General features: G+C 48.5%; 2 protein-coding genes across 10 annotated transcripts in view; both read left to right on the top strand.

Moving 5' to 3' along the window:
* The window catches only part of SMURF1 (SMAD specific E3 ubiquitin protein ligase 1), a 45813-nt gene extending 37337 nt beyond the window's left edge, over positions 1-8476 (top strand). For 4 of the 7 annotated variants that reach the window (XM_027469167.3, XM_027469164.3, XM_072023806.1 and 1 more), the window contains exons 14-18: positions 825-962; positions 1338-1458; positions 2969-3170; positions 3986-4070; positions 4789-8476. In XM_027469167.3, the coding sequence (XP_027324968.1) occupies positions 825-962; positions 1338-1458; positions 2969-3170; positions 3986-4070; positions 4789-4888 (646 nt within the window). In that variant the 3' untranslated portion in view covers positions 4889-8476. The remainder of the gene's footprint in view (positions 1-824; positions 963-1337; positions 1459-2968; positions 3171-3985; positions 4071-4788) is intronic. The other 3 variants (XM_027469166.3, XM_072023807.1, XM_072023805.1) reach the window with 1 other exon arrangement.
* Positions 8477-10815: 2339 nt separating this feature from the next.
* RNF216 (ring finger protein 216) overlaps positions 10816-26885 on the top strand; it is a 73419-nt gene continuing 57349 nt past the window's right edge. Inside the window, exons 1-6 of one of the 3 annotated variants that reach the window (XM_072023803.1) lie at positions 10932-10969; positions 12547-12644; positions 21806-21934; positions 23141-23274; positions 24487-25347; positions 26251-26327. In XM_072023803.1, coding sequence (XP_071879904.1) covers positions 21868-21934; positions 23141-23274; positions 24487-25347; positions 26251-26327 — 1139 coding nt within the window. In that variant the 5' untranslated portion in view covers positions 10932-10969; positions 12547-12644; positions 21806-21867. Of the gene's footprint in view, positions 10970-12546; positions 12645-18427; positions 18580-21805; positions 21935-23140; positions 23275-24486; positions 25348-26250; positions 26328-26885 lie in introns of those variants that run through there. The other 2 variants (XM_027469163.3, XM_005020127.6) reach the window with 2 other exon arrangements.

The following is a 26885-nucleotide window of genomic DNA, read 5'->3' as shown; positions in this document are numbered from 1 at the left end:
GTGTGCTGGCACTAGTGAGAGAGTGCTTTTTGGAAAACTCTCACAAAGATCTTGTCATGGGGGGAGAGCTGTACAAAATTACCAAATAACTGTTTCTATGTCAAAAAGCTCAACATAAGTGAGGGAGAGTCTCACACAGAACTCTTTGTTAGCCCTCCTTGCAGCAAATTAGGTTCTAACTCATTGTGTTACATGGGTGTGGTAGAATGCTACAGTTCCAAAATCCAAACTCAGAACAGAGTTCTGAGGAAGTACAATCTTTGTTCAGAAGAAACTGTGGCTCAATCACCAATTTTGATTAAAAAGGAAATAAGTGGAATTAATTTCAACTTCTCTACATTTACAGTTCAGAAAAAAATTCATCATTATTTGTAGCTTTGGGACTCCTCAGCACTGCTTTGTATTGTCTCTGTTTTCACAAATGCTGGTTTAAATTTTATATTTTAAGTTATTGGTATGTTGTCCACATTCATTGAATGCAACCTCTTCTGTGCTTCACACCAACACACGGCAGCAAATTGGTTTATTACTGTGCACATGTGTGCATGTATAGGATTTAATCATTTATTCGTTATCCTGAGCACCACTAAAATTAGAAGAGTGACAATGACATGCCTGGTCAGGCTCTTTCAGCATGCATTAAGCTACACAAAAACTGATGATCATGGCAGTACTGCTCTAGTGGTGTGAAATGCAGATGGGTAGTTGCTAGGTTTATCCTGAAGACTGTCTCAGCGTTCAGATAAAAAATATGTGAGCATCAGCACAGAGAGTTATCAAAGTATCAAAAATGCTAAGTTTACCTTCCCTTTTTCATTTGCTAGAGAGAATGATATCACCCCAGTTCTGGACCACACTTTTTGTGTGGAGCACAATGCTTTTGGGCGGATTTTACAGCATGAACTCAAACCAAATGGCAGGAATATTCCAGTGACAGAAGAGAACAAGAAAGAATATGTCAGGTATTGCAAAACAAAAATATTTCCTGCAAATGTAGTAGAAAGAAAGTAGTGAACGCTTTTTTTTTTATATAGTGAAACTAATGGAATGGGTTTTTTAAAGGGAAATACCTGAGTCATAAATTACGTGAGTGTTTTCACACAATGTGCTATTGTAAGACCTGGAAAGATGAAGGTTGTGAATTGTACTTTGTGTTTTCTATTGATGGTGCAATAATTAATTGTTGATGGAAAAAGGAACTAATAAGCACTTCTTTCATAAAACAAAATGCGTTTATTAAAGCTAGTTGGTCTGTAAAATGAGCTTTTTCCAGCTCTGCTATAAAAAGCCCAATGCCATCTAGCTTGTCATCCCTGACTTTTTTTTTCTTCCCCCAGGTTATATGTAAACTGGCGATTTATGAGAGGAATAGAGGCACAGTTCTTGGCTCTGCAGAAAGGTTTTAATGAACTTATTCCTCAACATCTCCTCAAGCCTTTTGACCAGAAGGAACTTGAGGTATATATATTATCCACGTGGAATATTATTTTTTAATTTTTAAGATCGACAAAACACTGACCTTTAAAAAAATGAACAAATGAATCTAACGGCGCAATTATAGCTTGCATACCAAAAAGCTGTGTATTTATTTAACTAAACGTTTTTTGTTTTATTCTAGACATTCTTTGGGTTAGCATTAGTGAGAAGGCTACTTAAAAAGGGAAAGACAAACACCTCGTGTTGTGTAACCAAGGACTAATGCTCAAAGCAGGTGGTCTGGGCAGAGAGGGAGTACTGAAAGGCTGAGGAATTGTTGGCAAGACCTAACCTGTTATCTACCCCAGAACTTGTTTTCTTCAGTAACTGTTTTAATACGTGGCTGTTCCTGTATGCATGCAGGGCATGGTTTCCAGTGGGTAAGACAAATGTTAGAGTGTGTAGAAAAGAACCAGAGTTATTTTCACATGTAATCCTGAGGTATAGAATGCTACTCCTTCAAATAACTCTTATTATAGCCTTTTTCCATCTGTTGTTTTTTAATAAAGAAGGTGTCTTGTGGAATGTGGACCATTTTGGGGTACTGGAAGAAATAGCTTCATGCTGGTGGTTTTTGCATACCAGTTAATCACAAAGTTACTGCACTCCCTGTAGTAGCTGTTTGAAAAGGCAGATTAAAAATCCATTAAATATTTCAGTGAGGTCTAAGTTAGGATAGTCACAAGTACCCTAATAATCTAAATTAATCTAAGTGGGTGCTATCTTGGTGGCACAAAAAGACAGCTGCTAAATGGTAGCTCTCAGAAATGTGATTCTCGATATGAGGTACTATGGGAAACTTAGAATATGACACACGTTTTGTTTTGAGTGATGATGTCTTCTGTATGCCATTTATTTGTTGTTGCCAGGGTGGCTGGCTAGATTCGTGGCCAACAGTGACTTCCTTTTACGGTATTTTGCAACCTGGTTTCATTTGGAAGAGAGATTGAAGTAATACATCCAGTCTTTGTCAGAGGATCTCACAAAAGACATCAGAAAACATATGCAAAGTTTTTGTAGTTTGTGGTCAGTTCTGGAACACCAGACCAGCTTGGATGTTACCAGAAACTGAGCAGGATTTTCTCGTAGTTGGTTATTAGCACTTCTATGACAAACCCAAATCAGGGAGATGATGTGTGTAGCTCAACAGATGGCATGCCTTCTTCCAAGTCTGTGCTGCACTCTCATAAAGATTGGCTGTACTTTCCAGGTAGGATTGATTTTAAAAGCAGGTCTTGAATGGGCCTTTAAGTCTGGTTTCCTGTGAAAATGTCAGTTCTGGTAAGTGTAATCCTCAGCCTCAGTTTCGTTGCAGGTTAACTGGAGAGATTTACTTCCTGTTCTAAACTGTTTTGGAGCGTTACTGTGTACCAAAAAGGTGGCTCAAGTGTGTAAAGAATGCTGGCCTTTGTGAAATAGCTTGATGTATGTTATTATAGCTGAAAACCTGCACCGGCTTTGAATGTTAAAGCATTTCCTAATCCTTTAACAGCTAATCATAGGAGGCCTGGATAAGATAGACCTGAATGACTGGAAGTCAAACACACGTCTAAAGCACTGCATGGCAGATAGCAATATTGTGAAGTGGTTCTGGCAAGCAGTCGAAACATTTGATGAAGAAAGAAGGGCAAGGCTGTTGCAGTTTGTGACGGGTTCAACGCGTGTCCCACTTCAAGGTTTCAAGGCTTTACAAGGTGACTGATGTGGAGGCCGAGTTAATGTGTGGTGGGAGAAAGATAAAAATCGTCTGGTATTTACTAGGCCCTTGTAGAATATCAGCGTGTTACTGGATAACTCAATTACTTACAAACTTTTGATCCCAAGAGCAGTTTTACGTTTGTCAGCAGCTGACGGTGACCACTTTAGTTGTTTTGCTGATAGTGAAACAAGCTGGAAAATCTGTCATCATATAGCACTTAGACTGCTGTCAATATTAGCTTATCAGTCTCTTACAACTTTCTGGACTGATGTTAGCTAGCATGCACATGATTATAGAGCTGAACAACTCTTTTAAGTGAAAAGTGTGTTTCCTTCATTGTTTGACAGCAAACAATGCTTTAAAGTAAAAACTTTAAAGTAAGTTTCTGAAAATTGGAATATTTGTCACCAGGAAAGGTGGCAGTGTTTTAGGCTGTTGAGATTCTCCTGATAGCGTTCCAACTGTTTGCTGTCAGTAAGCTGATCTTCAGAATTAAAATGCATAGTTCTGTTTTGCACGGAAAGTCTGCTTGCACTTGAGTCTCCTCATTTCTGAAAGTGCAACGTTGTTGATGTGAAATTTAGCTGCCTTCCAAAACAGAAGGCTGCAAGTTTATTGTCATTAAGAACCCCATCACTTCTGTTGTCTCTTCACTAGCTGCAGATCTGACCTATAGATTTAGTCATATAACATACTTGTACTTGCATCTGGAACTGTAATTTTTCTCACTTTCCTTTTTGTAAGTAGCAAAATGCGTGTACACAAATGAGGTTTTTTTGAAGTGCATTAACTAGAATGTCTGTTTGTAAGGTTCTACAGGCGCTGCAGGCCCCAGACTGTTTACCATCCATTTAATAGATGCAAACACAGACAACCTTCCAAAAGCCCACACTTGGTAAGATGAAAACACTTTTTGTCAGTACTTGCTTTCTTGTTGTCTTGGTTTAAAGTAGTCATCTCTGTCGGTCCTGGCTGTGGATTAATCCACGTGATGTGTCTAGATGAATCCAAGTGTGTTCTGCTAGCTTGGAAATATCTGCACTCCGCAGCCAGCAAAATAATTGACTTCTGTTCTAGCTTGATTTACGTTTTCTGTAATATCTGTGGGTTTTGTTTATCCCAAGGTTGATTAGCTGCAATAGTGAGATGCGTAGTTCCACATGTTTAGGATTACAAAGAATAGTTTTCAGATGTAAAATGTAGGATGTGTGTGCTATTGGTACAGTATAAGCACAGAACTAAGCTCTCATACAGAAATCTCACTATCAGGGACAGGAAATCATTTCAGCAGAGGCACAGATTATATGCAGGCAGAGCAGGGAGGAGGCCTGCCTGATGGCTTGCTTTATTTGCAAGTCTCCTGCATCGGCCACCTGTCTCCTCCCAAATGCAGCCCTGGTAAGTGCAGCATTCCTGCTGCAGAAATAGTTTCTTTGATCTTGTCTCTTTCAGCCATAGATGGGGTCGAGGCTTTCTTTGACATGGGTTTTACAAATTCTGCCTATATGTAGCTGATCTAGGGTTTGCTTGTGTTTTGTTGTTTGTTTATTTGACTTGTTTCCAATAAATGTGTTAGATTTGTGTGCTGCAACGTGTTGCTATTTTACCTCTAGCTTTAACCGGATTGACATACCGCCTTATGAGTCATACGAGAAGCTTTACGAGAAGCTGTTGACAGCTGTGGAAGAGACATGTGGGTTTGCTGTGGAGTGACAAAGCAACCAAAGGAAACAGATGCTAGCTCATGGACCACCAAATCAAAAGCTAGAAGAAGCTTGCTGCGAACTTCCTGCTAAGCTGTCTGAAGCATCAGAACTCTAGACAACTTAGAGATGGGTTGTTTCCCTTCCACTGTTGGTGGATGAGGGTGGGGGTAGGGGCTTTTGTTGGTGGTTTCCAACTCTCTTTCCTCTTTGTTACAATAAGCCCTTCCCTCTTCTTCCATCCCCCATGAAACGAAATGCAGCCAAGTTCAGCATTTGGCTTTGGATACACAGGATATTCTGCTAGATTTGTAACACATATTGTGATAGGGTCAGTGACCTTTTTTTTGTTTGTTTTGTTTTGTTTTGTTTTGTTTTTTAAATAGGAGAATCAAAGTGTAATTAAGAATGAGCTTGATTTGCTGAGGACTTGCAACTGGTAGGTGTACCTGGTTAGTTTGTCTTAAATCAAGCTTGAGCCCTGTAGAGTCCAGTGGGTGCAGTGTGTCTGACTGGCACTAGAATTTGCATTGCACATTTTAAAAACCTGTTTAAAAAGTGAACTTCTAGCAGAAGATGCCTCCGTATGAACACTTAACTGAAAGGTAAAGAAATACAAGTTCTGCCTTAGCAGGAAGCTCTCAGTGGAAGCTGTGGCTCACCTTGAGAAAAGTGAAGGAATTGGGGACATTGCTTAAATGGTATTGTATGATTTCTTTTTGGTTGTCCTGGATGAAACCGAATTGTTTTGCACATGAAAACAATTATTTCCTCCTGCAGAATTACTTTCCATAGTTTGTTCAGATGTAAGTACCTTGCAGAGAAGCTTTGTAAGGATGAGACAGAGGAGAAAATTTATTCAATTCCAAAGCTGTGATTCCTGTGCCACTGTTTTACCCGAGATGTTGGTGTGACTTCAAATTCTAAGACTCAAAATGAAAATAGCTAAAAGCTAAGTCAACAGAGCAAGCTTCTGTTCTGGAGTTTTTGGCCTTCTGAAAGGTCTGTTTGGAGGCTGTGGTAAAAGGGTAACTATATGGTGAATACATTTTAAGTGTTATGGAAAGCTATTGGAAGGATTTATGACTTCAGTTCTGTAGGGATAACATTTCTCCAGAGAGCCATATAAGGCAATTTTTTCAAATATCCGAAACTAATATTAAAAGGTTGGTTCTCTAACATTGCTAAAATGACTTCCCAGGGGAAACAAAAGCAAATCAAATACCTGAATCACTAACATTTTTTCCAGTTTGCACACCGAGATGAGGCAGTATTCTAACAAATAACACAGCTTCAGGAAGACCCGGTTATCTATCAAACGTGTCTAAACTTAAGTAAAGCAGACTTGCTTGTATAGGATTCTTTTTTCTTTGGCAAGCCTGATTTTTAGGGAGATTCATTACTGAAACATTTAACAGATGTTTTGTTTATGGAATAGTGTATTGAAATTCAGCTGTGGGTAAGAGGTTGTTCTTAGAAGACGTCTACTGGAATACTTCTATTTTGTCTTTTTTAAATTGAATTTGATAATAGCTTTAAACTGTGATAGGACAGAAGGTAGACACTTGTCAAAATCCCGGCATCTTTTCCCAGTTCCGTTTGTTTCCATTGACCATAATTCTTGTGATTTGATGTTGGGAGTGAGGATTGCGTTGGAGGTGTAAAATTGTACCATGTTGTGAGACTCGCGCAGGGTGGCTGAAGGTGCTCATCTCGACAGATTGTACAGGAGCAGTGTGCTTGGCCCTGTGTTCTGCAGGCATCTTGTTGCACTTGGGGACCAGCTTCCACAGTACTGATTGCGGGGAAATAAATGAAATTGTGTGTCTTGCAGGAAAGAGAGGGAACGCAGCTGTCTGCAGGTGAGCACCTGTACGGTCTGGGGCTGAGTAGCAGAATCCCCACAGCCCTGGCTTTTCAAAATGACCGTGAAGCCGTACCTGTGCGTAGGGTGTATTTAATCCTTTCGGTATGTTTGAATGTGCAATAAACCAGTCAGATAGGAAAAACGCGAAATAGATTATCGCCCCAAAGCTTTGCATGCAGTCTCATGTGGATTTTTCACTAAGGGAGTTTGAAAACCAACTACTAAAGCCCACCACTAACAGAAAGCCTGTCACGCAAGCTCTACGTGCAGCACAACTGGCTCAGAAAAAGCCAGGCGAGGTGAAGGTGAAGGCCCTTGATTTGGAGATTGGTAGGTCAAGTAGCTTTATGCCAATGACCCGGTTGGCATACGATAGTTCCTGATGTCTTTGCTAGGTCAGTGTTTTATTGAATGCACAAGATAAGAATAGGCAAGGATCGTTGTTTTGAGAAGTCTGTATGTCTTTTGCTGTATTTAAAAGCCCTCGTCAAGGTACCTCCTCCTTGCTGACGATAATGAGCATAGGGCGCTGTCTTCTTAATTATTTCAGTTCTCTTTTAAACAGCTTCACCGCCCCTCCCGTCGTGTGTTGTCTTTGCAACTTTGTGCCACTTCAGTGATGATGAAGACCTTTTTTTCTTTTTTTGTATTGTTCTGTACATGCAATTGAGGCAGGCCTTAAAGCTGAATGGATGGATGGAGAAAATAAAGAAGCGAGGCAGTGCGAGTTTTAAATGATGAGTTCTTCTTCCAGTGGCTGCTTTCAAGGCCAGGGAAGGATGAAATGCAAACAAGAGTTTGCACGGCTCGAGCCATTGACTCTCTGAGGTCTTGGGGGCTGTTCGGGTAACCTCAGCTGTCCGAATTTGTGTGTTCATTCCCACTTGGTCTGCCAGCACTCGAACTGGTTGTTACTTCTCAAACTTGCCCAAAGAATAACATGAAGTCTGGTGTTCATTTTGTCATTGCGTTCCACCTTTGTACGTCTTGGATCAGACCTGAAGGAAACACAAGGTACAACGTGTCTTTTGTTCCTGTCCTAAAGGCAAACCCCAAAGCTGGTCCATTGGCACAGACCTTCAGTGCTTGCCCTGATACTGCTCATCAGCCTATTCTACACGCTCAGGGATGCAGGAAACCACCACTTTGCTCGTGTTTTAAACCGGGAAGAAAGGAGACTGTTCTCTGAATGTTAGCGTCAACTTGGGCATTATGATAGCCGAGACCCTGCTTCGAAAAGGCTGCTCGAAGCTCCAAGTGGTGAAATCAAAGTTCGCTCAGCAGTATGTACGTCGTTCAAGTTCGGGGTGGTTGTGAAATCCGATAGGTTTTGTAAATTAGTGATCTGGCCACCAGGCCCTCAGTGCCCAGGTTCAGGGCCGCATGGCACAGCAAGTTCCCAGAAACACAGTATGGATCTGTTTTTAATTTGTTAATTTTTGTTCCTCAACCACTTTATAATGTATTTTTTTAATTTATTATTTTGTAATGTCATGTTTAAGTATTGCTGCTATCCTTGTTATTCTTCCCACTGTTTTTATTGCAGATTTATTTTGTGAAAGTTGTACACTAATGTTTCATTTTATGTCTAAATCAAAGTATTTAAAGAAATACTAGTTCTATTTAATGTGGTTATGGAACCAGCTGGAATAAACAGTGATTGTATAGTAGGCTGGACCCAGGAGGTCATGTTCATTTTTGTTACATATGCAATAAACTCACAACTTTAAACTCTCGGTGTCCGCCACTTTTTTGGTATTTCTGGAAGCTGCAGGAAAATTGGTGGGCTCCAAATTAGAGGGGGTAGCACCGTGCTTAGCTAGGAGGTAAGGGTGGAGGACAAAGGCAAAGCATTGCTGACATGGAAAAAAAACTCTGTAGCATTATGAAATATTTAGTAAGGTTAACAAAAATAATCCCATTTAGGTTTAAAGACCCGGAGTTCAGGGCAGTGAAGCTCGGCCGGTGTTTGCGGTGAGTGGGCTCAGGAATATTGAGCGTCAGCGTTTTCTCCCAGTGTTGGCTCACCGCATCCTGAGCAGAGGTGTCCCAGCGGTGGGGGAAGCTGTGGGAGCGCTGTGGAAACCCAAACTCATTTCCCAAATTTACCCAGAGGAGAAAACGCCTCCGTTCAGCCCTGTGCTTACCCGCCTTAGTCCACTTCTGTTCTTATCCATCCCGTTACTTTTCCAAAAACCTCAGTTTTCAGGAAAAAAAAAAAAATGATAATCTCCCCTTCATGAAGGCTGGAGAAAGATGGATAAGTATTTTTTTCAATATTTTTTATTATTTGAGTAACCTCACGGTGTGGCCAAACGCACCGACGTGCAGGGGTTCCTCCTGCCCCTCGTTCCAGCAGGAGGGGTCGAACAACTCGCCCCTGATGGCACGGAGCAAGAAGCTCTGTCAGCCCTTCGGTGCCCTGTCACACGCTTCTCCTGCCTCCTGTTTTCCTTAATAAAGACGTTTTGGGGAAGCATTCCCGATTTTCTGGTATCTCTTTCATTTGCAGACATAGCTAAGATAAAGAGGGCTCCTGGAGCCTGCTTCAGCTCGGGTGTGTCGGAGGCCTCTTGCACCACGGGGACTTTTTGGAAACAAAACAAATTGAAGGAAGAAATCCCACAGCTCAAGGAATTCGCTGCCTCCTTTACAGGAGCGTGGCAGGTCAAGTCAATTCCTCACGTTAAATTTTCCAGTCTCTGCCTCGTTCTGCAGGATGTACGAACCCTCCTGTGAGGAGTGCAAGCGGCCGAAGCGCAGCGGGCCCCGCACGGGGAGAAATGTCCCTAAAGGGCCTGGGAGCCCCTGGGGGTGCTCTGGGGGTTTGGCCGGGTTCTAGAACGGGATCTGCAGAACAAAGCCAGGCCGGCGGTGAGAATGGAATCAGATCAGGGTCGTGGTTTCTGCAGAGGTAGCCCTGCTGCGGGTAAGCCCCCTGTGTTGAAGCTTTGGGACCCCACAGGGGATGTAAGATCCCCTAATAGGGGATATGGGACCCCCACCGGGGGGCATGAGACCCCTTAATAGGGGCACAAGACCCCCCGGTAGGCGATATGAGCCCCCCAGCTGATACAAGGACCCCCATAGGGGATGTGCCCCCTTGGCAGGACACCCCATGGGGTTCATGGAACCCTCACAGGGAACATGAGACCCCAGAAGGGACAAAAGTCCTCCTAATAGGACATATGGGACCCCCACGGGGGGCATGAGACCCCTTAAATAGGGGATACAAGACCTCCAATAGGGGCTATGGGACCCCTATAGGGGATAGGAGACCCCTCAATAGGGTTATGGGACCCCAATAAGGGCCTTGGGACCCCTAGAGGGGATAGGAGACCCTCCAACAGGGGCTATGGGACCCTTATAGGGGACACAAGACCCCCAGTAGGGGATGTGAGACCCCAATAAGGGGATGCAAGACCCCCAGTAGGGGCTATTGGACCCCTATAGGGGATACGAGACCCCTCGATAGGGTTATGGGACCCCAGTAAGGGCTATGGGACCCTTATAGGGGACATGAAACCCCCCAATAGGGGACACAAGACCCCCAATAGGGGCTACGAGACCCCTCAATAGGGTTATGGGACCCTTACAGGGGACACGAGACCCCCCCAGTAGGGGATGTGGGACTCCAATAGGGTCTATGGGACCCTTATAGGGGACGCAAGACCCCCCAATAGGGGATGTGGGACCCTTATAGGGGACACGAGACCCCCCAATAGGGGATGTGGGAACCTTATAGGGGACACAGGACCCCTAATATGGACTATGGGACCCCTATAGGGGATGTGAGACCCCTCAATAGGGTTATGGGACCCCAGTAAAGGCCATGGGACCCTTATAGGGGACACGAGACCCCCCCCAATAGGGGATGTGGGACCCCAATAGGGTCTATGGGACCCTATAAGGGCACACAAGACCCCCAATAGAGGCTATAGGACCCTTATAGGGGACACCAGACCTCAATAGTGGCTCTGGGACCCCCACAGCCCCCCCCGTAGCCCCTCCCCCCATGGAAGGAGGCGGGGCTTCCCCTGGAGGACCTCCCCCCTCAGCACTCTATGGTAAGCTGAGCGCGGCGGCCCGGCCGCTCTACCCACCGCCCCCCCCCCGATCCCCCCGCTGCTCTCTATGGTGCGGGGCGGGGCGGTCACGTGGGCCGGAAGGAACCGAACGGCGGCGGCGGCGGCGCCTCAATGGAGCGGGGCCGGCGGGGGGGCGGTGAGCGCCGGGACCGGGAGCGGGACCGGGGCTGAGCGGTCGGGAACCGGGACTGGAGGGCGGAGAAGCGGCCGCAGCCCTCAGGGGAACGGGAAAAGCCCGGGCCCGGGTCATCCCGGGGCTCCCCTGCGCGCCTCACGCGGGCCTGGCCCCCCCCTCACAGCCCCCGGGCCTCCCCCTCAGCCCCGGCCCGCCTCAGGGAGCGGCGGGGCTGGGGGGCTCTGAGGTGGTTTCCCCTGCCCCGTTAGTGCCCCCCCCGGTGCCCCCGGGTCCTGGGAGGGATGAGGGGGCTCAGGCTGATCGCCTCCGGGCCTGCTGGGGGCCTGTGGGGGCCTTGGGATGCGGTGGGGGGGCTGTGGGAGCACGGCTGTCCTCCCTGCTGGGGGCTCTGCCCCACTAGGAGAGGGCTCTGGTCTTGTGTGAGGGGCTCTGCCTGCATAAGGGAGGCTTTCTGGCTCTTTTCCCTTCACCGTTTTGATTTCAGCACTGTTTTGGTTTGGTGGGGGAGAGCGAATGCTAGAAAGGCAAAAATGTGTGGTGTGTTAGTGTGGGGACACCTGGTGCAGGTTTCTGCTGTTGTCGTTTCTCTTTTTCCCCCCCACAATTGAAATAAGGTCGGGGTTTTACACGTGAAGTGTTTTGGGACTGAAGGGGTTCAGTGAGCTCCCAGCCTCTGGTGAGTTAATCAAGGCAGCGAGCCCTGCGTTGCTGTGCAGCAGGTGAGCTGCAGGTCAGCCTAAAAAATCCCCAATGTCCCGCTGACTTCCTGGCACACAGCTGGGAGCTGAGGGAGCCCGATGCTGGTGTTGGCCAGCCGAGTGCTGACTGTGCTCAGGAACCTGCCCTGAGCGATGCACCTCTCGCTTGGGCTCACTTTGTGAGCAGCAGCCTCGCCAAACATCTCCTAAAAACCGACTCCGAAACGGAATTGAACAACTCCTGTACCAGCAGCAGAGTTCTCAGGGAGAAGTTCCAGCATCCATGTGGCTCTTTGCATCCTTACTGCTCGTCAGGACAGGTTTGGTTCGGACAGATGAGCCGCTGGTCTGAGGCTGCCGCTGCTTTACCATAAAACAGCCTCTGTGCACTTTTACGTCCATTACTGAGGGATAAAGCTCAGTGAGCGCAGCTCAGCTCTCTGCTTTTCACAGTCTCTTCGTCTGTCTTTTGAAGCTCGCTGACTGCCACACAGCCCAGCAGGCTTCTCCTGCTTTATTTCAGCCAGCAAGCCCGAAAGCAGCCGGAAAGTTGCCTGGAGAGCTGACAGGGGCAGGCAGCGCCCCTCTGCTGTGTCTCGTGGCACTCGGTTCCTCTCCCTTAGCACCCATGGAGGCAGCAGAGCCCTTCCCTGGAGCCGCAGGGGGAGGCTTCCCGTGGGAGCTGCTCTCTGCAGGGCGAGCGGATTTGTGGGGACAGCTTTTAGGTTCGGAGCTGCAGGATTCATCCGAGCTGTTCGTTTCTAGGGCCGGTGCTTTGCGAATTCCGCCGCCTTGTGCCGTTGTAAACATCTTAATAGATTGCATGTGCCGGGGGCCTGCGCGGCGTGACTGGCTCTTCATAAACAATCGTCTTGACAGGAGCTTGTGCCTGGAATCCCGAGGCTTTGGGAGAGGATTCAGCCCCACTTCCTGAGGACGATCTGCAGCGACGCTCAGCCCCGCAGCGCGGTGTTTCGGTACCGGGCCGCCCTCTGCCTCCCTCCCTCCCTCCTTCCTACAACGCTTTCCTCTCAGGGTGGCTTCAGGCATCCTTCTGGGGCAGCTGCAGGAGTCAAAGCGCGAATAACCATCCCCAGAGCAGCAGCAGGGGCAGGTTTGCTGCTGCTGAGGTGTATTTCCAGCAGGGTGCTGGCAGCTGGACCCGGCCTTGTGCTTCAGGAGCTGCCCCAGAGCTCCCAAATTCCTGGGGAGGAGGCCGGGGGATGTCTTTGTCTGCTGGGGAATGCGGTGGGCGTTGCTGCCACCAGCCTGTAACTGACTCTGCCTCCCCCGCCTCGGAGCCTTTGAAATTGGACACAAATCGCCAAAAAGTCCCGTGGCAAGAAGAGGTGGAGCAGCTGAAGGGAGGCAGGAAGCGTGTCCCGGGGGCCAGGAGCCGCTTCCGAAGCCTGAGCAGCTCAAAGCCAAGCGAGAGAGAGAGAAGTGGAGCCCTCTGGACGTTCCCAGTGCCTGCTGGAAGACGATCCCATTCATTAATTTGGGATGGGTGGCTTCTCTTGTGTTTTTTTTTTCCGAGGCATTGTGCGTGGCTCGCCACGGAATGGCACAGGCAGCTCGGGGGCTGAATTCTTCTCGGGACAGTCAGAGCCGTGCTGCTCCTTCTGCCAGGCAGCAGCTCGGGTTCTGCACCTGGATTTGGTCTGGAGGTGTTTAAAGCTGGAATTTAAATGGATTCAGACACGGGCCCCTGTTCTTAAATGCTTAGAGGAGGGGCTCCAGTGGTCTGAGAAAGCTGCGTGCCCTAAAGCTCGGTGTCCCACCTGCCCTGATGGGCCCTGCGAGCTGCTAGGTGTCATTTTGGCTGTTCCTAATGGGATTTCTCCCCAGTGGGGGAAACGCAGGGCTTATTTGGGACTCTGGCTGTCTTCCAGGAGCAGAGTTTCTCTGTGCTCACAGCCTGGGTCCTGGCTTTGACACAGAGCCAGTCCCGTGCCGGTCAGCGTCTGCCTAATGAGAGGTCAGGTGGGGTTGTTTGAAGTGGGTGTTGGGGATGGCTCCGTGGCTCTGGGACACGCAGGAGGGGGTAGGTGAGGGAAAGGGATTTTAAAAGGCCCTCAGCAGTGTGCTGGGGGCTTGAGTCAGTTCTTGCCAAGGCCCTGAGATGTGAGCTAACGAGGAATGTTGCGCTGAGCTGAGCTAATTGTGTGCTCAGCCGCCTGCACGGCGCTTTTATAGGACCTGGAGTTGACTTTGGAAGTATCTCAAGAGTGCTGTGTGTCCTGTGGTGGTCAGAAATTCAGAATGGTCCTCGAGGAACCGGAATTCCTGGGGACTGAAAGGCTGCTGCTGACGGACACCTTGCTCCTGGGCAGAGTGCTGCTGTGGTTCTGTCCCTGCACTGATTCAGAGGGAAAATCATTGGGATTTTGGGAAAGATCCCAACAAGGGGAGGATGGAAATGCTGCCCCCCGTCACGCCGCTGTCCCTGCATGTTTCTGACTGAGGTGCTCGGGCTGGGTCCGTGCTGAGAGCAGAGCTCGGGGTGGCTGCTGGGTGGTGGCAGAGCCCAGCTCTCCCCGTTCCCTCCCAGAGCCTTCTGATCACTCTGCTTGGGCAGGGGAAAGGGAAACGAAAACAAAACGAGGCTTCCTGCTGGCTTCCTGGGGCTCGTGTCTCTTCTGTGGGGTGACTTCTAGAGGCTGGTGTTTTCAGGAGCAAAGCTGCTGAGTCAAAATAAGCCTGGGAGTGCCCGTAGGTGTCAGGGGGACGTACGGATAACCAAATAGCCCCAAAACATGATGCCCCCTCCACCAAATACGATGCAACCTCTCCCTGCTGCTTGCTGCAGGTCATTTTAGCCCGGAGGGACCCGCCGGCCACCTCTCCGAGGAGCCCTTCACCCACCTACCAGCGGCAGGTAGGAAATGTTGGGGGCTCAGCGCATTGTGGGGGGAAACAGGCAGCAGTGCTGCTGCCCGGGAGCCTTCCCTTCTCTCCCTGCTGCTGCCGTGCTGTGCTGTAATGCAATTTGAGGAAGCTGACAGCAGCAGCGTGGTGGGGAGGCAGGAAAGGCAGCTCTTTCTGCAGGAAACCAGCAGCGCGGGGCGTTTCGTGGGCTTCAGCAGCGTTGGACGCTTTGACTGCGATGACCAAGGGAGAGGCACGCAGATCGCAGCCTGGAGGCAGTCGTGTCCTTAGCAAATGTGTGACTTCAGTCTGGGCGATCTCGTAGTTGTCGTGGTTCTTGTAATCTTGCATGTGCAAAGGATTCGTTTCCTTTGGGCTGAGATTCGGGCCGTTGTGGTCTCCTGGGTGTGTGTGAGCGTGGAGCTGGAGAATTGACGCGTGGTGCTTCTTTCCTGGCTTTTTACTGGTCAGTTGGTAATTCATTCTGCCCTTGTGAGCTGTAATAGGCTCAGAAAAGAAAAATGCTGGCTCTGGAGCAGCTCTAGACCTGGCCACGGGCTGGTTTTTACTGCTGTCAGTTCTCACAAAGCAAAGCCTTTGTGCTGGGCAGCTGCAGGTGCGCAGCATCTCCCAAAGCAGAGCCTGGTCCTGGGCAAGGAGTGCTTTTTGTTCGATGCCCCTTGGCTCTGGGCTGGGCTCGTGCCGTGTCTCAGCTCTCAGGCTGCCGTTTAAGACCCCCCCCCCCGCTTGAAGCTTATTTTAGTATCTTCTTTCTGTTCTCACAGTTATGCCACAGCAGACATGTGAAGAGAGATGGTGTCACATCCCAGCCCTGCAAAGTTTTCCAGGGCTTTTCTTGCAAAAGCTCTACCAGCTCCTGGCACGGCTCAGCACGAAGGGAGGTGACAAGGGATGGAGTGGGAATGGGAACATCTCAGGCAGGTATTGCAGTGAGACACTTCTTAACGTGCAGGCTCAGCTTCTGGCCACCTCCAGTGACCTATGGAATTATGACAGGAGCAGATGCTTGACGTGTCTCCAAAAAAAAAAAAAAAGGGGGCTGCAGTAAATGGAACGTGACCTGGGAAGGCATTCGGTATGGAAATCCCCAATTCTGGGCTGTTTGACACCTGCACGCTGCAGAAGAATGGCTGGAGGCAAACTTTGAAGCCAGCACTTCTGAAAGGACTGCGCGGGCTGACACAGAAACCTTTGTTCCCTTTTGCTGAGGTGGGCTGCTGCAGAGTGCTGCTTTTCTCTTCTGTGCCGCCTCAAGGTCAAGTCTCGGCTTTTACTGTCGGCAGCGCTGTGAGATGAGGTGAGGTGTCCTCTGCAGCCTTCACCCAGCCTTGAATGCAGAATTTCACGTGAGAGCTTCAGGTCACCGTTTCAAAAGATATAAATTAAAATCCCCTTGAACTTCCCGTGCTTGCTGCTGGTGCATTTTGGTTTTGTAGCCTTTTAGCTGGCCGTAAGCAGCAGCCTCAAACTCCTTTATTTCCCGGTTTCCTCCCCAAGAACAAACTGGGCTGAGATGGTAACCCGAAGATGTGCACGCGACTCGTTAAATAACTGCTTGAAAGGTTGCCCTTCGTTTGCTTTGTTCTCCTACACCTTTTGAAAGTGATACTTGGGCTTCCTTAAAAAAGGAAAGAAGAAAGGATAAAGACTACTGAGGGTTTGGAGAGGAAATGCGGCGTCCGTTCTCCTGGAGAGCTCTGTGAAGTCTGAGTGCTGGAGAAGAGCTCTCATGTGTATCCTGGGGCACGAAGGTCGCTGCTTGTCTTCTGTTCTGCCTGGCCTCTGGGCTGATGGGGAAGAGGAGGCAGCTGCAATTAACATCAGGCAGTGGCAGGAACATGGAGCACCTGGCAGCCCGCAGAGACAGCCGTCAGGGGCCTTAATAACGGTGCTGCTCGTTAGGAAGAGCCTCACCCGCCTTGGGTTGGGGTACACGTGAGCTCAGGGCAAAGAAACCAGAAGTAAGGCTTGCTCTGGAAGGGGCAGAGCTGCAAATCACGTGGCTGCACGCGCTCTTCTGTTTATCCCTGCCCTGAGCCCACAAAATCAGAACAAAACGGTGCTTTAGAACGGTTTGGGAGAACACAGGTGGGAAACCTGGACAGGTTTCCTTCCTCTTGTACTTGGTGCTAATTGCTTTTCAGGAGTTACAGCTGACTTATACTCTCACCTTAATGAAAGGACAGGCGTAGATGAGGTTGTTCAGATGCCTCGTGCTGTACAAAATGCTTCCTGCAAGTCATAAAACAGGAAAACTCGAGTGATTTGTACCCAAGTCATCCCAAAGCGTGCCCTCTTGCTGCCTGGAGGCTGATCAGTTCCCTGGAGCGTTGACACACGGAAGCAGCCCATACCTTGCTGCTCCTTAACCTCGCTTATCCCAGTGTCTTACAGCCTGTTCTTGCTGACACCACGGACTGAGAAGTGACCAAAAAGCGGAGCAGCGTTCGGATCCCTGCAGTGCCACGCTTCTGGCCTTGTTCCAGCCATGAGCAGGCTTTAGTAAAGCTGGGCAGCCCCGTTCTAGTGCTCGTGGTTTGCTTTTTGTCAATGAAGTGATAACGAAGCACTCTGCAGTTATCAAAGGAGCCTGCATCAATGGCATGTGTGGTGAAAAGGGCACACGGCTGCCTTTGATGTATGATTCACAGCGCGCCTTTATTCCTTGGTAAGAGAGGGCGAGGAGTTGAAAACTTGCAAGGGATCACTGGAAGTTGTGATTACTGCCAGAGGAGCTCGGAGGCTGCCTGTCCCTCTTGTCCATCTTAACGACGTTCCAGCCTGGGGCGCTGCTTCTGAAGTCACTGCTGTTCCCAGAGGTTTTCCTGCACGTGCAGGGGGGTGACCGCGAGGAGGAGCAGCCCCCAGCACACCCAGAGCCCTTGGAAACGTCTCCTTGTGATGCTTGACAAGAGGTCGGGCTGCTTTGTTTCACTTCTGGTGCATTTCGTGGCTTTGTTACTTCTTTTTTAGGGCTGAGCCTTAGCTTTTCGTTTCACTGCTTGTCACGAGCCTTGCATTATTGAAGCAGTTTCTCTTTGTCTTAGCCGCTTGAAACGAGGCAGAAATTCACCTTGCTCGCAGGCTACCAGGAGACAACGTGTGCTGCCTGCAGGCAGAAGGTAGGAACTGATGCTGTGCTGCAACACAGGTGAGCAGCAACGGTGGTGCTAAAACACGCAGTGACTCCTTGCTGCTGACATCTCTTCCATGGTGCTCTTTTTTTTTTTTTTTACCCGTATTTAGTTGGGATTTCGGTTCCAGCCTCTCCTGCAGTGCTTTCTGTCCGGTCCCGTTGCCTTGAACCAGGAGAGAGCACTCACTTTGTGCCTAGTCCCATCCTGGGAACGTGGGAGTTGGAGATCTAAATGCTGTGAGTAGGAAAAACCACACTCGAACATTTCTCCCCTCCACTGTGGCTTTAAATCCCAGCCCCAGCTGAGGATGCTCGTCACGGCACAAACGGAAGACGGAGGGAGCGTGTTTGAGTTCTGCTCCAATTCCTGCCATCCAGAAACTTCTGCATACACCGGGACTTGAAATATATGCACAGCACCGCCGCCTGCTATTTTTAGGGCAGGCTAAAAATACCCAGCGTGGTGCTTGCGGGGATTTGGAGCGGGTTTGGGAATTCACGTGTAAGCGAGCTGCCTGCACCTGGGACCTGCTTCACCTCCTGGCAGCAGCTTTGCCAGCTTGGAGCTGGTGGCTGCGGGGTTTGTATGTCTGTGTGTGTGTGGTTAGCTTGGAAATGGGTGTGAACAGGCAGCCCCAGACCTCTGTTCAGAGCGGGGTTACCCCTACATCCCCCATGGTCTCTGATTTTTCCGGTAGCTGTTCCGTTAATGCTGGTTTTCCCTCCCAAGTTGCTGTAGGAAAAACCTTAACGGAGAGGATTTGATCTCCTGCTCAGTGAAATACCTCGGGTGTGCGGCGTCCTGAGGACGTGGAGCGATGTGGGAAGCAGAGGGGTGATTTTGTGCACCCCATCTCCAGCCTGGTGCTGTATCGTGCCATCAGCAGGTGATCTCCAAGTCACTGGAACAGTTTTGTGTCACCCCGTTACTGGATCTGGGGCTCGAATCTCTGCAGTCTGCTGTTCTGTAGTGCCGGTGGGAGATTTTAGGAAGGAAACCCAGTTTGTGTGCTGCTTCAGGTCGCTTTCATTTAAAATTGTTCTTGCATTCAGTCCTAGTCTGCATAGTGAAGAAGCTGATGGCTGTGATGGAGCTCACTTACAGGTGGCCTTATTCTGTACCTAAAAATAGGCATAAAAATCACCGAGGTAGCGTGGGTAGCTGCTTTCCATCTGCCTCTTTTGCTTTTTATTGTGTTGTTTATGTAGGGCAGGACCCCAGGGTGGCTTTGATCTTGTTACTTCACGGTCTTGGCAGCCTGGTGCTATAAACACAACCAAACTTCGTATTCATGCCACTAGATGGAACTGGCCCATGCTTATAGATATTTGTTTAAACTCCAGTCCTCTATTGCCTATTGACAAAACAAACTGCTGGCTTGGTGGAACCGTGCTTTCTACCCCCCAGGCAGAGCTTTATTAAGCTGCCTGGGTTTTTATGGGCTCTGTTTTGAAAGAGAGAAGTGGTACATAGCCAGCTCTTCCCCGGCTTGGCCTTTATTTTATTTTTTTTTTATGTTGCTTTGGCTGTGTATTATGGCTAATGCTGTTCTGTGAGCCTCTCGGTGGTGTGCAAGCACCTTTCTCTTGTACTGGGGGGAGCAGTTTGTTATCCCAAGTTCTTTGTGGGCCTCTTTCTTGATGTACAAGTTCCTTTCCAGGTAACTGGAGCTGCCTGGGGGGGGAGAGCGTTGCCTTTGGGTGTGGGCAGCTGTGGGCAGAGCACCAGTGGAGCTGTTTGGGAGATGTTCTTGCTGACTGTGCCAAGCATTTGTGGTGCTGACCAGCCCACACATACTGACCTCTGCTAACTCATCGCATGCCCCTGCAGGGGAAAAACCATCCCAGCCACTGAGCTTTGTTCAGAGCTGAGCTGAGCAGACACCTGGCTAGCCTCTGTCTGCACCGTTTGGTGCTGCAGGGGCTGATTTGTGGCATTCACGACCAGGCTTGTCCCTCCCCAGCGAGTTTTGGAGCAATCCTTTGCCATTTGACAGGTTGAGCGTTGGTTTTTTGCCTGCCAAACCATTGCTTCGTCTAGCTTAAGCCGGAGTGAGGCCCTACAGGGTTTGCTGACTGCTGTGAGGAGCATTTTTGGGGACCAGCAGGTGGAAATGGTTGGTGTGGGTACACCCACCTGGATCTAAAGAGCCTGGGTGCTATTCCTGGCCCTGCTTCGAGCCCTGCTTCGTGACCTTGGCCGCTCTGTTCCTCTCAGCACTTCTATTTCTCCATCTCCTAAATGGCAGGAACAATATTGATCTTTTCTCAAGTGCTTGGAGGGCTACGGAAGGGAAAATGCTGTGCGGGGCCACGTGGTGGCTAGTCACAAGCACCAGGGAAATGGAACGATAACGTGGAGGTGCCCTCGTAAAAAGGATGCTGTTTTCACCAAGGATGCTCACAATTAGCCAGCCCCTCAGCTGCCACTCCAGCACCTGTCTGCAGGGAGGGAGAGCAGCACTTTGGTGCTGTTCTGGGAGCTGAAGTGCTGTTCTGAGTGACCTCGCTTGTAATAAGGCAGAAGCTGAAGAGTCTTGTGGAAACAGCCCCCAAACCTTGTTTTTTTTGAAGGGTTTTCAAGGCATCAATATGCCCGTAACATTCTTGGGGCTGCTTGCTGGAAACGAGGCGTGCTGCTGAAGTTCCAGGGCTCAGAGGTCGGTGTAGTTACATGTTTGTAGCAGTGCTGGTTAGAGGAGACCCAGTCCCGTGTCCCATCCAGAGCAGGACATCAGCAGGGTTGGGACCAGGTGAGCCGTGGCCGTTCCTGTCCAAGCCACGAAAGCTGTTAGGGTGGAGGTACCCTTCAAGGAAGGCTGCTGCTGGCACCCTTTGTGTGTGCTAAGCCAAAATCCTGCCCTACAAATGGGAATACACTGCTTCCCTACTCGTTTATCTTATTACCTGTGGTGTGAGGCTTTGGGACCGTATCTGTGCGTGCTGGAGACGTGTGGGTTTCCACCAAGATGCCCAAGTCTCAGCACTGCCTTGCAGTGAGCTTTGACTTTTTTCACAGATGCTTTTGTGTGATTATGCATTTTTATTTCCACGATTTTACGCTGTATTAAAATATTTTGAGGCTGGTGATGAGTAGTTCCCGGTGTGCGTATGGGATATACATCTTTAAGTTCCCAGAGTCTATCCGAACAGATTTCTTCATCTGCTGTGCTAGCTGCAAATGGCGTTCCCTGCAGAGAAGGTTAAGTGGAATTATTGAGGAGGAATTTGTGCTGCTCGTGTGCGCTAGCAGACAGGATTTTATAGCAGACCACCATTTTCTTTCAGCTTATGCATTGGTAAATCGTGCAGACTCCTCTGTGCTCTCACAATAAGGCAAATATTCCCCAATAAAAAGACTTTTCTTGTTGCAGTGATCAAACTGATGGAGTTCGTATGTACTCAGCTGTTCTGTGATAGAGGGAGCTGGCAAGGCATAGAAAGGAAGCCAGGTGTTGAGGTTGTGGTGATTCCTCGGGTCTGATCCTGCCCCGGAGCCTTCTGCCAGCACGTGGAGCCTATCTGGGAGCAGGTGGGGTGGCAGAGCAGTCCCAAAAGCTGTCCCGTGAAGGAACTTAAGCCCTGTTGGGTCTCTAGTTGGAGAGCAGGTGGAATATCCTGGGATTTGCACCGAACCTCCAGGTCTGGCTGATAGGAGCTCGATGCTGGTTGTGGGTGGCTGTCACGGGTGGCAGAGGTGGTGCCGGCGTCCTGGGGCAGCTCAGGCAAGTGGCTTTGGCTCCTCGTACCGGTAGGTGGTGGCAGAAATGCCCCTGTGGGGTTTTTGACTTCTTGGAACCAGGAAAACAGCTCTGAGCACAAACACAGGGGCTGAGGCTGGCGGGGCAGAAGTGCCTCTCCCTTCCTCCTGTGATCCCGGAGTTGTGAGCGCCTCCGAATTCTCCTCTGGGGGGTTTCTCAGGACTGATTATGCTCGCTGGTCTTCCTGTCTTAACCCTCAGAAGAGGACCTGAGACGTGCCTTCCTTTGGGCATGGAAAACATCTCCTAAGAGTCTCGCTGGGAGAGCCACGAGAATCCCAGAAGGGATCTAGCAGGGGAAGCCTAGGGTGTCACTGTGTTTGCCTTACTGTTCTTCTCTTTTGTCTTCTAGTTCCTTGTTCCAGCCTGCTTGCCATGCCTGGGCCTTGACACTTCTGGGAGCAGCTGTTTAAAATGGCAGAGAGAGGTGGAAATGAAGAAGTCATTCACTTAAACAGCTTCCGTAGTCACCGAGGGAAAGGTGAGCATTGATTTGTGTTTCCAAAGTTATCTCCACACAGCTCTGCTTACAAGCACTGGGAATAATAGCCAGTAAACTTGCAGGGGTGATGTTAACAGGAAGCTGCTCGTGGGCTGTTCTGCCTCGTGATGCACCGCTCTGTTTTGTTTAATTTTCTGGAGGTAGCCACGAAGCCTCTCATTTTACGCTGACGTGAAATATTTGGCTCTTGTCTTTCTGGTGTTGTACTGCCTTAAGGTAGATTGCTAACTTCTTGGGAACACCCAAGCCAAGCAGAGGTATTTCAGCAGGTCTCAAGGACTCGTGATGCTCCACCTTCTTAAGAACCTCATTTTTAAGAACCTCGTTTGGTTCCTACTAGGGCTGGATGCGCTGTCACCCATTGCTTCGAGTAGAATTCAAAATGACACTTTCTGTGTGCCTGAAGGGTAGATAAATAGGTAGATAAATGCTCCAAGTTGGTGGATGCTTTCAGCTCTTGCGTGAAGTGGTTGTGTGCTGGTTTGCTGCAGGGTTACAGAAACGTAAACCAAAATGTGTTAAATCCTAGGGAAGGTGTGGTTGTATGCTGCTGTTGCAGTACAGAAACCCTCTGCTTCTGCCTGGCATGTATCTCCCAAGTTCCAGCAGCTTTGCTCAGTAGCATCTTTATTTCAGAGCTGACAAACCTTGAGGCTTGTCATCCAATAGCAGGATATCATCTGCACTCGCAGCCAGGGGCCCTATCTCAGGCTGGCATAAGGTACTCCCACAAAGTCACTCTCTTTCAGGAGGCACCAAATCGCACCTGGAGCCTCATCTGTCTGCTACAACATACTGTGCATCAATAAAAGAAAATGCACGGTACCTGAGATACTGAATGGTCAGGATTTCTCTCCAGAAAGTAGGAAGAAGTCTACATGAATTAGTCAGAATCGTTTCTGCAGCAGCTTGACTCGTGCTCACAATTGGGGTAGAAGACTTTCTGTGCAGGACCACTTCATGCACGTGCCGTTGTGGTCTCTCGAGCTGTATTTTGTGCAAGGTTTTTGCTCAGAGGGCTGAGGGACATAGGAGTGGCTGTGGCAGTACGTTGCAGAGGAACCAGGGACCTTTGTGTGCTTCTTCCTTGTTGCTGCAATGACAACGTGGAGATGGCTTTTCCACGTGTTCCAGCACTCATGCTCTGTCACTTGCAAGCAGCTAACTGTCCTGACTTTGCTGCAGACTGGATAAACCGCAGGGATGACGGTCTTATCACGATATCAGATTCCTCGGATGAAGAATTACCTTTGTTGTTGGAAACGTCAGCAGAACAGCAGCACGAAGAAGATGATGATGATGTGGTTATCTTGGCAGAGGTAATTTTTCACTCTTGTACGTGTTGCTGCTTTATTCGTGGCCTTTGTAACCATCTCCTGTGCAAATATCTGATGTGTTCCTTCGAGAGTCCTGCCTAGTTGCAGTAATTTACTTAAGAGGCCTTAAATGAGTGTTGAAATGATGGAATTTTGCTGGGTTTGTGTGTTTGTATTTTGGGCACAGGCAGGGAGAACTAGATTGTTAGCTGTATCATAAAGTTATACGTTATGTAAGCTAGAGCCTTCTTTATCTATCCTTATCCAAAAAAAAGGACTTGTTATTTAGAATGCAGGTGTTCAAAACCTGCCTTGTTTAACCTTGCGTGCTTTATATCTATGCTGTTTAGAATAGTTCAGACATAACTACTTCAGGGCTAACTGAAAGTTAAAGCCTTTTATTGAGGGCATTATCCAAATGCCTCCTGAATACTGACAGGCGGGGACATCAAGCACCTCTCTAGGAAGCCTGTTCTGGTGTTCAGAACGCTGGATTCTTGTTGGGCTGTTGCAGGCACCTGAATTTTTGCAGCTTTACAAAGCCAGCCTACTTGGTAAATCTCTTTCCTTGGGTGAAGGCAGTCACACAGAGGAGGGCCAAAGGCATTGGCTTAACCTTAGTGCTTTATGTTGAATTTCAAATGTAAGCTGTGTTAAGGATATATTTCACTTTTCTGTTAAAATAACCAGCGTTATTGAGAAATTGGCTTGTAAAGGTAACTTTCCTGTTTCTTACTTGAAAACAGTATCGGAGAGTGTTCAAACTCTACTTGCATTCAGCAGCCTTAGCTTGCCAGAGGCAGGAGCAAGGCCAGAGATCAACATTTTGAGCTTTGGTTCTTGCTGTTGGCTAAAATGAATGAATTTGCTGAGATGCAAATACACCATCCGTTAGCTCCTAATTTCCAGACTCTCGTACCAGGAGTGTAATGGAGATTGGGGTGAGCTCTGGGAATTATTCCAGTGTGAAAGTCCTGTGCATCCCCAGTTGTGCCAAGTGTTCTCTCATCACAAATGTACTCTTGGCACCTGGGGACAGGCTGAGGATGGTGTCCAGTGAAACGAGCAGTTGCAGTTTTATGCCTTATGCTCTTTGCTAGAACAGATTTTTCACCTCTTTCCCATTAGAAATTTGATTAGGTGCAAAGGACCATCTGGAGGAAGGATTCTGACGAGTAGAAAACTCCTACTTACTCTTGTCTGTCTTCTTTTTAGACCCCAAAGCATCAGCAGCTTGTGCGTCCCAATGTCATCAGGCCTGCTGCTCAGTGGCAGGGTTCAAACACTGTGGGAGAAGGAGGATCCAAACGCACTGTAGGGCCCTTGAGGGGCACGTATCTGCAGGATGAGACGTCAGCTCTGCTCTGCCAGAAGGACCAGCGTGATTACGAGGTGGAGAGCAGTGCTGGACCAAGCAGGGATGAGAATGTGAACTTTGCCTTGCAGCAGCCCGGGCCATCTGAACAAAACGGCCCCAGGTTTGAACTTCCAAATAACCTGGAGCCTGACCCAAGTTTGCTTCCAGCAGTAAAGATTAGTCCTCAGGTTGTCGTCGACGAGGAAATCATTAATCTAGAGAAAGCAGACGTGCCACCGCAACAGGAGGAAAAGGTGGAAGCCCAGGGCTGGCAAGGAGAGGACTTGAAGCCAGAGCTCTTGCAAAACGCTGAAGGAACAGTTGCTGCACCCAGCACGGAGCAGGAGCTCCAGGAGAACGGCCGGCTGGATCGCTTCCAGCCCTCAGGAGGGGAGCCCCAGGCCCTTGTAAATGGTTGTGCTCCTCCGCAAGGGCAGCCTGAAGCAGACTCAGTATCTTCGAGGGTTTATGGAGAGGAGGCTCCTGGGCCGGCTTTCCCCAGACCTGAGCCACAGCAGGATGGGATTCCTGGTCCCGCTTCGCCCCAGCCAGCACACCCCCCAGAAGAAACGAGGGGGCAGCAGGCAGCAATAGACAACGAGCAGCCAGGCCCAGCATTCCCGGCACAGGGCTTGCACGAACTCGGTTCTAGTGATGTGCCAGAACAGGGGGCTGCTGGGCAGGACCAAGACCTCACTGCGCTGCTCATCAGAGAGACAGTAAGTGCTCCCAGGCTTGTTTGCCTTCCATGTGCATTTTATTTTCAGACAAGCTTTTCAAACAGATGCATCCCACTGTATCTGGACCAATCCCCTCTTCCCTCTGCCGACTTCTTCCTCCCTATCCCATACCTGATTCTATTTGGAAAAGACATTGAGAAAATGTTCGTGTTATTCTCCAAGTAGCAATTCAACAAAATTCACTTTATTTCAGAGTAAGACCGTGTTGATCACTGACTTGCTTTAACAGGTGGACAGGTAGAGATACTCCTGCATTGTCAGGGTTTTTTGACCAGCTTAGTCTTGCAAAACAAAATACTGTATGGTACAACCAATTGCAATACCTGTATGAAAACCCAAGGAGAAAGCCTAGAGCACTCTTTACTGCTCTATGTGGCTAACGTTAGAAGAGTTTTCACAGAAATGCAAGTAAAAGTTTGTTGTCATCTCTGATCTCATCACTAGTGTCTGGGTGCTTTGGGTGGGTATATGCAGTGTGTTTTTCTTCCCCCTTCTTGCTTTGGAATGTTGTATTTCAGCACCCAACCTGGAAGTCCTTAATCTTCTATCTAAAGGTAAATATTAGTTTTGCTTGTGGTGTAGATCCTGTGTGCCTCTCCTCTTTCCATCCACCCTGAATCACTTGTTAGGCCAGCTGCTCGTGACTGCTCATATCACTGCCCCTATTTTTCTTGTTGGTGTTCATCCTGTGGAGCAAGGAAAGCCAGCAATGTGCAGTATCCAGGCTGGATGTGTAGAAAGTGTTTCTTAAAACCCATTCTAGCCCCTGTCTTGGGAGCACGTTAGATAATTTCCTGTATATTTCTGTCTTTGGTGCTGTTGCTTGGTTGTATCGCACAGCTCCTCTAATGCCTGTATAACCTTCATCTGTTCCTACTGCAGGAAGCAAGGTTCCCAGATGTGAAGAAGGAATATATTGAAGAGTTGATCAATGTCAAGAACTGCTATGACTTAAATGTGTAAGTATAAAAATAAGAGCCAGAGTGCATCATAAAACAGGCTGGCTGCAGTCACGCTTCCATTTTCCTTCCTGCTAATAATGCTTTGAGCTTATCCAGGCTGGGAGTCAGCACTATGCTGGCAGTGCCAGAGAGCATGGATTTTTTTTTGTTGTTGTTTTATCCCTGTTCTAATAGAAATTTTCTTTCTGACGTCATGTTGTAGCTTCTCTGCTTTTAAGATAATTTGCAAATTCTCTATTACTGGCTATTTGATTATTTAAAACTATTACATATTGTTTCCTCTGAAGTGGTACTTGGCTCGTTAAAGACTGCTGTCAAGGGTAGGTGTTGAGGTGGTTTCTATAAAACGTAATTCAAAGGTGAATTGGTGAATTTTGAATTGTGGAAAATAATTTCCCACCTCTTCATGCCCTTTTCTGGCTAAAACTGACACTGTTTTGGACTTGCTCATTTGATGTCATGATGATTTTTATCCCATTAACTTGACTGAATGGCAGTGGTGCTATTCGAGTTTCTCTCAAACCCCCTTTTGCAGATAAAACAAACGCAGTTAAA

This window comes from Anas platyrhynchos, chromosome 15, assembly GCF_047663525.1.
Source record: "Anas platyrhynchos isolate ZD024472 breed Pekin duck chromosome 15, IASCAAS_PekinDuck_T2T, whole genome shotgun sequence".
Lineage (NCBI taxonomy): Eukaryota > Metazoa > Chordata > Aves > Anseriformes > Anatidae > Anas > Anas platyrhynchos.
This window is presented reverse-complemented; position numbering and strand designations above follow the sequence as displayed.